The 11,895-nt window shown below is 26.2% G+C and overlaps 1 protein-coding gene across 1 annotated transcript in view; it reads right to left on the minus strand.

The window, feature by feature from the left end:
* Positions 1–11,895, minus strand: part of LOC117168758 (E3 ubiquitin-protein ligase SMURF1) — a 44,537-nt gene that overhangs the window by 26,442 nt on the left and 6,200 nt on the right. Inside the window, exons 3-5 of the mRNA XM_033354511.1 lie at positions 7,404–7,646; positions 7,022–7,286; positions 747–1,222 (exon numbers count right to left, since the gene is read on the minus strand). Of these exons, the coding sequence (XP_033210402.1) occupies positions 747–1,222; positions 7,022–7,286; positions 7,404–7,646 (984 nt within the window). The remainder of the gene's footprint in view (positions 1–746; positions 1,223–7,021; positions 7,287–7,403; positions 7,647–11,895) is intronic.

The raw sequence follows: 11,895 nt of genomic DNA on the forward strand, positions 1-11,895 counted from the left end.
TTTTATGTATAAAAAAAGTTCGAACGTTCAAAAAATTTTGAGGTTCAGAAAAAAGATGAAATAATTTTCAGTGAAGTTCCTACCAAAATGCAGTATCTAAACTTACTTTATTGTACTCTAATACATTTCCCAAAGTTTCAGCTCGATATTTTATTTACAAAAAAAGTTCGTAAGTTCAAAAGAACATTCAGTGAACTGAAAAACTGTGATCGGTAATATAGGTATTTAGCTGTGTCACATGCCCTTAAGACAAAATATTTATTATTCTAGAAAAAAAGCCGGGGGAAGCTAAAACTGGTAAAATCGACAATTTTCTAAGTATCACATGCCCTTAAAATCAGATAAATTCATCCAAAAATGATAAATTTTACAACCAAAACAGTTGAGTTTTCAACTACGAAAGATAAATTCTCAACGAAAAATATAACATCAGAAAAACAGATTTTAATTTTTAAAAACTTGAATTTCACGAAAAAAGAGGAGTTTTCAACAGGATAAATATATTTTCAACCGATGAGTTGAATTTTAAATTTGAAAAAAATTAATTTTCACAAGAAAAAACTAATTAATTTGAAATAAAATGATGAAATTTTGACACAAATAAATTAATCCTCATCAAAGAAAACAAAAAAAAAAGAAGATTTTTAACGACGGAATTGAATTCTACCAAAAAATCTCTAAACTGGACTAGGAAACATGAGAATTTTATGATAAAAAAAAAAAAAAGAAAAGAAAAATAAGCTTACCGTAGCCTCGGGGTAAATCAGAGGGCTGAACATCGCTCCGCCTCTCGCCATTGATGAGTCCACTATTCCGATTTCTATTTGTTCGATTTGGTCTCCGGGGTTGATTCGCATTCGGCGGACGTTGCTCTCCCCTCGAATTACCGTTTTGTTCGTCATTTGGCCTCGGCACGGCTCTTCTTTCCCTCACGGAAGACGAAGGAGGCGTATTTCTTGTGCTCTGCTGCTGCTGCTGCTGATTCTGCTGATTCGGACTTTGCTGTTGCGTCGGAGTATTTTGCGTCGAACTGTCTCGACTTGGCGTTCTGCTCGGAGTGCCCTCCCGATTGGGAGTTCTTTCCCGATTCCAGTCGTGCGCCGGTCGCGGAGGACTCTCGGTTCCTGGGTTCAAGGGACTTGCACTGCTGCTCGGAAAAGTTGATTCCGGACAGACTGCTGGTGGCGGTTCGGGCGTCGTTGGTATGATCGTGTTACTGGCCCTGGACAAGTCAAATATTATAGACAAACTATTCAACAATTATTATTATCAGAGTTCTTAAAGTCCCGAGAATTTAAATTCAGTTTATATAACCGAGAATATGACAGAATTTAAAAGAATTTATGATTTTTAACAATATTTTTAGTGTTCAGTTTATATAAACGGTTGAATATAAATTATTTTCTAGCTCAGACATATTCAGGAATTTAAACTATGCTAAGCAGTAGCTCATTAATTATTTAGCACTGTTGACTGAAACTCTGACTTTAAAATTAAATTGCCTCACATTACTTAATAAATACCAGCCTCCTGTCACCGAGAGTTAAAAATGGCTCATGTGTTGAAAACGGCCATGCGGCGGCGCTAGTAGTAACTTTGTTCTAGTTGTTTTGATTGTTATACTACCTTGATCAAAGAGTTCCCGGAATTTATTTTTAAAATTAAAAATATAAGTTTATTCTTGAATACTGATGTGGTCCCCTTCAAAGTAATTCCCATCGACTTCCACGCACTTATGCCAGCGCTTGATTCGGCTCCCAAAACATTTTTGATACTCAATTTTCGGTATGCCCATCAGTGCCGTTTTCGATTTTTGTTATTATCTCCGATCGGCTGCTAAAACGCGTTCCGCGCAGTGGTTTTTTCAGTTGATCGAACAAAAAAAAGTCACAGGGAGCTAAATCTGGCGAATTTGATGGCTGCGGAATTGTATTAGTTGAGTTTTTGGTGAGAAACTCACGGATAATGATGGCATTGTGCGTCAACACACACGTTGTTGCAAAATTAAATCCATTGCAAAAATCGAAATTCGCAAAAAAAACAGATGCACTCAAAATTGCGTTACATTTACAAATGTCAAGCTAGAAAGCTGAAATTCGCAGGGAATATTGTTAAAAGGTGTGACAACCTACAGAAACAAAAAAATGTGAATCGGACAGAAGGGGGCGCCACACGGTGATGATTCCGGGAACTTCTTGATCAAGGTGTTATGTCTTTTGTCATGCTGAACCGTTACAAACTCTTTAAAAAATATCAATAAAACGTTTTATTTTTGTAATTATTATGAAAACGACACGGTGGATTTTTCGAATAGTGTTTTTCTGTTTTTTAACGAATCATTTCCATTAATTATCGCTCCGGTATAAAAATCTGATTATAAAAGTGAACTCAGAGAAGCTTTTTAATAATTATGAAAGACCTGAGGAGAAATGGTTTCGGTTTTATTTTCAAAGAATATTTTTAAGTTTTACATATTTTAAAATGTGGGTTCAAAGAATATGAATTATTTTCTAAAGAATTTCAAGAAAAAATCGAAAAAAGATCAAAAAACATTTTGAATTATTTCCTAAAAAAAGTTTTTAAATTGTGAAATATTTTAAAGTAAAATTTTGCATTTTTGCTATATTATATAATTTTAGAAAAAATTTGAGTAAGTTTCAGAGATATTCAAAACTTTTGAAACGATTCAAAAATAATTTAAAACTTGTAATGATTATTTGAGAATTTGGAAAGATTCACGAAAATGAAAGACATTTTTTCAGGTTCCTAAAGAAATTGAAATAATATTTTTATTTCGAAAAATTAATCTGAAGAGATTATTTAAAAAGATTTTAGAAGATTTGAAAAATAGTCAAAGAAGAATCAGAAAGATTTTGAGGCGATTTAATTAATTTTGTAGAATAAATAAAAAATGCAGGACAAAATTTAAATAATTTTTAGAAATTAGAAAGTTTATAAGGTCTGACAAGATTTAAACAAAAATCTTATATTCGTGTGCAAATTTTAAATAAATTTTTATTTTGAAAAATGAACTTCAAGAGGAAATTGAAAAAGATTCTTTAAACATAACAAACGATTCCCTAAAATTTCTAAAAATAGTTTAGAAGATTTTAAAGCAAAATGTTTCAATGTGGTAAGAGTGCAAAATAAAAGTGAACAAAAATTGAGTAAATTCAAGATATATTTAGTAGAATTTAAAAGAATTTCGAAAGTTTTTGAGACAATAAACAAATTTTCTTAAAATTGCTGGGAAAATTGAGAATATTTTAAGGTAAATTTGGAATATTTGAAAATTTTAAGAAAAATTCGTGTCAGTTAAAAATATTTTCAGGAATTGAAGACGATTTAAATAGATTACAAATATTTGAAAACTTGGAAACATTTTCGAAAATGTATCAAATATTTCTTGATTCCTTCCCAACTTCTAAAATTTCTAAACATCTTTTAAAAGGAGTCGAATTTTTCATGAAAAAAATTCTTTAAATATTTCTAGATTCTTTTTTGACAAGTCTGAAATATTTAAATATCTTTTAAATTTTCTCAAGAATCCTATGAAAATAATATTTACATAAATTTAAAAACAAGGTTATAATACTTATTTTCTTGTTCTCAATTCTCAGAATTTAATTTCAACATGGATTTAATATAGCAATTCGAAAAATAATTTTCGATTAATTCGAGTGTTGTCAAAGATAAACAAATATTCGTTAATGGTCTTTCTTTAAGAGTGACATACAAATTTTAAAATATTTTAGCTTCGTTAAAAAGTCTAATTGATTAAAAAAATATTACATTAAGAGTTAGTTATTTCATTGTAATAGAAAACAATATTTTAGGATTTATCATATTCCTTGCTTGTCATCTATAGATACAATAATTATATTTATTATATTGTAGCATTATATTTTAAAATGGCAATAAAAAAAAATTAGTTCTTCATCACTATATTTAAAAATGTTTGAATATCCGGGACTAACAGCAAATAACGAAAAAGTGAATAACAAAATCATAAATTAACAAGAAAAAAATGGCTGAATTACAAAATAAATGAACTGTTAAATTCCCATAAATATTTCTATTCCTGAAATTTAAATTTGACGAAATTTAAAATTTGCCGAAAATAATTCATAAATTATTAATTAATGATTAATTAAATGGTTTGCCTTGTTTATGATTATATTGATAGCTCATACATTAATAATCAATTAACTATGTTTGTAACTGCATAGTTTTGTAAAACAAAGTTACTACTAGCGCCACCGCACGGCCGTTTTCAACACTCGTTCGCAAAAATTTTTTCACGGCCAATGAAATGAAAACAATGGAACAGTAAAGCTAAAAAAAATTTCCACTTGAGGCAATAAAAACTGAGCTGCAAATGAAAGCACTCAAAGTGGAATTGTTCAATTTTAAATTTTTTAAATTGAAATTTAAAAGTTTTTAATTAAAAAGGTTTGGATTCCAAAATGCTCAATCATTTACGCGTGTAAAATTTAAGATACTAACATTTTTTTAAATAAAAAAATATAAACCTACGTTATCATTTTCAATTCTCCAAATTAAAAAATCAATCAATAAACTTTAAAATTTTATAATTTTAAGCTAGCAACATCAAATATTGGAAAATTGAAACATTTTTAACTGAACACTTCTTAAATTAGAAATTCAATTATTTTATTTTTGAATATTTTGAACATCCTTGGAAAGCTTCAAAATTTTATTTCAAAATCTTGAGAAATCTAGAAGCTGTTTTAAATTTGTTTTAAATTAAAAATTATTTTGGAATTTTTTTCAGAACTTCTAAATACCTGTCAAAATGAATTGAATTTTTTCTACAATTTTTAGAAAATTTCTTTACAATTTGGATGTATAAATAACAATTGAAAATAAAAAATAAGTTTTCATTTTGAAACATTATCTTAAGAGAATATTTAAACAAATTTTCAAAGATTTAAACAAAATTGTCAAAAAAGATTCTAGAAGATTTTAAGAACATTTCTAAAATTTGCGTGATAATTTTTAATTTGTTTAAAATTCCTAAATATCTCTTAAAATTACTCAAATTTTTTCTACAAACGTTAATTTGTAAATTATATATCCAAATTTTAAAATTTCACTTACAAATTAAGCATTTTTCGAAATTTTAACGATTCTACGTTTTCTATGTCAAACAATTCAGTTAAAGATTCTTTACTTTTAAATATTTGGTTTCGATTTATTAAGAAGGCATTTAAAAATTCATTGAATTAAAAATGTTAGCTTAGAAATAAAAATTTTAAATGGAAAATTTTTAAAGTAAAAAATTTTTGAATTACGCATTATAAGATAAATAATAGCATAATTGAAAAACAACAATAATTATTTAAAAACTGAGAAAATCGAACGTGGACAGATTTATCTTCTACAAATTTGTGAAAATTCCCTGTCAAAAAAAAAAAAAAATTCACTGTCATTTCCCGGTCCAGCGGCCAGCCGGAAGTTGATTGCAATTTTTAATTTTTTTTTTGACTAACCAAATTTTTTTTAATTCGTCTTTTTTTTATTAAAAATACAACTGTTTGGTGGAAGATTTGTTTTCGTGAGTTAATTACAACTGTTTTTTATTTTAATTAACCTCATTTTTTGATTAAAATAAGTTTGTTTTGATTGAAAAACATTATTTTCTAAGCTGAATTTTGAACTATTCTCTTAAAAATTAAACTGATTGGCTGAAAATAAATTTTTTGGTTAAAAATTAATTATTGTTGAAAATTCAACTATCTGGTACAAAATTACACTGTTTTGTAGAAAAATTGTCTTTTTTATTGAAAATTAATTCTCGTAAAAAAGAATTCAACTACTTTAATTTATTAAAAATTTGTCTCTTTGGTAAATAAAATTAATATTCTTGGTTAGAAATTCAACTATTTGGTTAAAAATTTACGAATTTTATTGAAAACTCAACTGTTTTGTTAAAAATGTATGGATTTTGTTTATAAATTATCTTTTTGGTAGAAAATTAATATTCTGTGTTGAAAATTTATCTTTTTGTTGGAAAATCTAACTATTTGGTTAAAAACGCATATATTTTGTTTATCTTTTATGTTAGATAATTAATATTCTGTGTTGAAAATCCAACTATTTGGTTAAAAATTTAGGAATTTTGTTTGATAATTCATCTTTTTTGCGAAAATTAATATTCTGTGTTAAAATTTATCTTTCAGGTTAAGAAATGTTACTGTTTGCTATAAAATTCAAAAATTTGACTGCATTTTTTTTCTTCTTTGACCAATCGATTTTTTCTCGTTCGAAAATTCATATTTTTTTTATAAAAATCAATTTTTTGGTTAACAATGCAATTGTTGGGTTGAAAATTCGTCGGTATTAATTGAGAATTCAAGTATTTTGTTGAAAATGTGTTTTCATGAGTTGAATTCAACTGTTTTTTGTTTTATTTTAAATAATAATATTTTTAATCAAATATCAACTATTACATTTTCTGTTGAAAATATTATTTTTTAAACTAAATTTTGAACTATTTTGTTGAAAATTTAACTGATTGGTTGAAAATTCAACTATTTGGTACAGAACTGAAAGTTCATTCTCTCAAAAGAAAATTCTACTACTTTATAAACTTATTAAAAATTCGTCTCTTTGGTAAAAAAAAATTAATATTCTTGGTTGAACATTCAACTATTCAGTCAAAAAATGTATATATTTTATTGATAATAAATCTTTTTTCGGTCGAAAATCAATATACCTTGTTGAAATCCGTCTTTTAGGTTTTACATGAAATAAAAATATTGTTTATTGTAATATCAACTATTACATTTTTTTTTAAATCCATTTTTTTGTTTGAAAATTATTTTTTTTTTAACTGAACTTTGAACTAACCAATTAGCGAAGGAGTTCAAAAATATTTTTCAAGGAAAACTAAAGAAATAGCAGCAATATCGAACAATTTCGATAAAATACTGTCCTTAGTGTAATTAAAAAAAAAAATAGTAAATATCAAAATAGCGAAAATGAGTAGAGTTTTTACCTGGCATTTGGACGGATCCACTGTGTGGTTCTCGTGAAATGATTAACATAGTAGAGTCGACCACTCGGCGTTCTTCGTTCTTCCCAGCCATCAGGAAGATCCGTAGGACAACTCAAATCGCCAAGTACGTCGACAACTGCATTGTGTCCAACTGTATTGCTCACGGCTCCATTATGACCGTCCCGAGATAAAAGTGAAACCACAATCTGACCTTTCACAACATCGGTGTCTTCAGAGTGTGCTTTCGAGAGGTCCAATCGTTGATCTAAAGTTATCAAATTAAATTACAAAAAAATAAAATAAAAAATAAAATAAAAACAATATTAGGGTCAGAGAAAAATGGAAAATATGGTTAAAAATAGGAAATTTCAATGATAATCACATCCAGTATCCTTTAGCCTCTGAATGGTGTTGGACAATATCCGGACACATCCGAGAAATCCTCCACCTTGCTTCTTATGAATTTTTCTGTGATTCCAGACTGATATGGTAATCCCGTCATTTCTTCCAAGACACAAATCATAATGCTGATTCCATTTTGGATCTAGAGTTGCTTTGCAAGTATCGGTGCTGTGACACTGGCCCGAACCGTCAACAGTGATTTTGGCGAAAGGATCAGGGAGCCCTACAAAAATTTGAGCCATGCTTACTTCTGTTATAGGGGTTAAGCAGAACGTTTTTTTTTTTTTTAATTTTAACAAAATATTTCTATCCCCCTGTCCCTCTTTCTGCACGTAATTTTTATTTCCCAGAAACCTTTTGCTAATTATTGCTAGCAAAATTATAATAATATTCAAATTCATGCAAACGCCTGTTAAAAAAAGAAAAACAAGAATCCAACGACCAAATCTGGACCAGAACGAACAGAGAAGAAATAAAAAAACTCGTATTGTAATCTGAAAAACTTGAAAAAAATAATTTTCGGACAAAAATAAAAATAGAGTCAATTTCTACCTATTACATTTTTTGCTTTGATAGGGATACTGTACGAGTACCGAAACGTTGGTAATGTAATTTTATTTTTTAAATTTTCATCTTGGATGTCATTTCATTTTAATTCGATATTACTATAATCAAAAAATGCGAAAGAAAGAAAGAAAGAAAGAAAGAAACTGAATGAAGCGGATGTGGCTGGCTGCCTTCTCATTTTTCTTTCCTCTTTTTTATTTTTGTCCGAAAATTATTTTTTGTAGGGTATTCAGATTACAATAGGAGTTTTTTGTTGTTGTCTGTTTGTTCGTTGTGGTCCAAATTTGGTCGTTGGAATCTTTTTTTTTTACAGGAGTTTGCATCAATTTGATTATTGGACGTTAAATAGGATTTTAATATAATTTAAATTTCTTAAATTTTTAATAATATTCAAATACCAGCATTTTAATCTCTTAATAATTTTAACATAGAATACTTTATAAACGGAATAAAACATTTTTTAAATGCAAAGTTGACATTTTTAAATTTATTAATCAATTTAAAACAAAAAAATGTCTTTTCTACTATAAAAGATGTGTTAAAAAAAACTTAAATTTTAAACAAAAGAATTAAATCTCGAACATAATACTTGAATTTTTAACCCAAAAAGATTAATTCCCAACGAAAAAGTGCCACAGCTTATGTTTCAATCGAAAAGTATGAAATTAATACCAAAAACAAGAAATAAATCTTTATTTCAACTGTTAAACCTTTAATCCAAAAGACGAATTTTCTCTACAAAAATTGAATTTATAAACCGAAATATGAATTATCAGCAAAAAATTAATTTTCCGCCAAACTGTTGCATTTTTACACCAACATGGTATTTAAACAAAACAAATTATTTTATTATTTTTAGTAAAAAAGGAAAATTTGCAACTAAAAAAGATAAATATTTACAAAATGGAAAAATTAAATTTTCAGTTAAAAAATTAATTTTAAACAACAAAAAAAGGTTCGTCGAGTAAACAGTTTTTCAATCAGACATAAGCCTTAAATAAAAAAATGAATTTCTGTAGTTAATCATCAATTAACAATGATTATTTTTTAACATAATAGTTCACCTTTCAACCCAAGAGATGAATTTTTAACTAAAAATATAAATCTTCAAGAAAAAAACATGATTTCTTAACAAAGTGATTCGATCAAATCTTTCAAACAAAATAGTAGAATATTCAAGTAAGGAAGAATAATTTTAAAAATTGCATTTTAATTAAAGAAAAATAATATTTCTAGTAAAACCGATGAAATTTTAAATCCGAAAGTTAAATTTTGAAACAAAAATAGTTGAATTTTCTGTTAAAAAAAATCTCAGTTAACTTTTCACGATAAAAAAATGAATTTTTCCACAAAAAATAAGTTTCTACACCAAAATTTATTTTTCAATCCAAAAAACGAATTTTCAACCAAAAAGGATAATTTTTTGACGAAATTGTTAAATTCTCTATCAAATAGTTGCAATTTTACCCCAACAAGATTAAATTTATCTTAAAACATATGATTTTTTATTAAATTTTTTTTAAATAGTCGAACTTTCATTCAAAAAAGATTCCAGTTGATCAAGTAATGAATTTTTTAACAAAAAAATAAGTTTCTACGAAAAAAATTGAATCTGCAATTCCAAAAGACGAATTTTCGTCAACCAAGAAGGATGTATTTTTAACAAAATATTTGAAGTCTCTACCAAATACTTTCATTTTTAATTTTATCTGACAAAGATGAAATTTATACTAAAACTGATGACTTAAAAAAAACACAAGTTTCTGTTTTTAAAAGTTGAACTTTCATCCAGAATAGATTTTAGTTCTCTTTCCAGCACTAAATTATTAAATTTAAACAAAAAGTAAATTTTCAACAAAATATTAGAATTTTTAACCAAAAAGTATAAATTTTTGAAAAAAATTGTTGAATTTTCAACCGATCAGTTACATTTTTATTCAAGAAAAATAAAAATTCTACTAAAACAGGTAACGTTTTAACTCAAAAATACCAATTTATAACGACAAAAAAAGAGTTTTCACCCAGAAAATATTTCAGTTAACTTATCAGCAAAAAATTTGAATTTGAAACAAAAGTTTAATGTTCTACAACAAGAGCTGAATTTTCAATCCAAAAAAGACACATTTTTATCAAAACAGTTGAATCTACAAACAAAAAGGATGTCTTTTGAAGAAAATTGTTAAATTTTTAATCATATAATAAAGAATTTGATAAAATCCCTTAAAAAGATTCAAGGGAATCCAAAAGAATTTCAAAAAATGCCTAAATATAAAAGAATTCAGGGTAAATTAACAAGAATTCATGGTTAATTCCAAAAAATAATTTAAAATCTTTAAAAACCTACTGATTCCCGTCAATTTAAAATAAATGTACAGGAATTTAAGGGAAACGAGTAGAATTTGATAAAATTAATAAAAAGTCAAAAGTGAATTTAAAAAAAGTTCAAATGAATTGAAAAAATTGACCCCTCAATGCGGGGTTACGTGATCCATTTTCAATCAAATGGAAAAATAGCTTTTCAGTAATTCCAAGTAGCAGCATGTCTATGATTTCATTTGATATGAATGATCATTAATGATTTTAAGATAATTTTTGCAGGATTTATAAGTTTTTAGGATTTATTTCACGGAAGAAATTTCAAGAAAAAAATATCATGATTTTGAATTCCAAGTGTTTTAATTCAAAATATTTTAAATGAGTACAATTTTGAAAAAGGGACAATGGTTCGAATGTAATTAAAATGGATTGAACTTGTATGTTTTCTGAACAAGTGTTTAAAATTGCATAATTTCAAATTGAACAATTTTTAAACAGATGCTTCCAAAATAAAAAAAATTAATACACTTACCTTTATTTTCACCGTTTTAAATAGAAAAATGTTCAAATCTAAACGTTTAAAATTGAATATTTCTAAAAAACGTTCCAAATACTTAAAAATTTCACTTACTTTAGTAAATTTAATCATTTAGGAATTGGCAATTTTTAAATTGTCAAATATATTTTTTGAAATCCAAATATTTCGATTTTCAATCGCAAAATTTAAACTACTCAAATTACTTCTAGTAAATTAAACGCTTATAAATAGTTAAATTAAAATTATACTTTTCGAAATTCAACCATTGCAATTTTAATCGCAACTTTTAAACTTATAATAGGGAAAAATTAATTGAAACTTTTTTAATTCAAAATTATTTCATAAATTTTTCTGCAATTAGGTATTTTCACTTTAAAAAACAAAAGAATCAGAAGCTTCTAAAAAGTTGAGAAAATTAAAAAAAAAAAGATTTGTATTAAGATTTCTGGAAAAGTTTAGAATGATTTTTCATTACATTAATTTAATTTTAGAAGAATATTTAAAAAGATTCCAAAACATGCCACAAAATTTCCAAAATTGTTTCAGAAATTTCAGAAAGTTTTTCAGAACTTAAGAAAAGTTTTAATCAGTTTTAAAGTAATATAAAAGTTTCATGAAAATTTGCAAAAATAATAAAAAATTTAAATTTTTGTAATCAAAATGTAGATTGTTGAAGATTTCGAAATAAAATGTTTAAGTATTTTTTAAAGATTTTGAAATGCTTCAAGATAATGAACAATTTTGTTTAAGATTCTTGGGCATATTTCAAGTGATTCTTTATTAAACAACGATAATTTTAAGAGAATGGTTAAAAAGATGTTGAAACACTTTCAGGACTAATTCGAGTCAGTTTAAAATATATTTAGAAATTTGAGAAGATTTAAAGAGAAAAAAAAACATTGGTTTTTAGTTTGATTATCTTTTACTCCTAAAATTTGGTTAAATCATTATAAAGCTAAAATGGCAATACATAATTCTATATTTGTACCGACTGTACTATACGGTAGCGAGACATGGACTTATCAAGAAAAATATAAGAGTAAAATTAACG

The sequence above is a fragment of the Belonocnema kinseyi genome, chromosome 3 (assembly GCF_010883055.1).
Source record: "Belonocnema kinseyi isolate 2016_QV_RU_SX_M_011 chromosome 3, B_treatae_v1, whole genome shotgun sequence".
NCBI classification, from domain to species: domain Eukaryota; kingdom Metazoa; phylum Arthropoda; class Insecta; order Hymenoptera; family Cynipidae; genus Belonocnema; species Belonocnema kinseyi.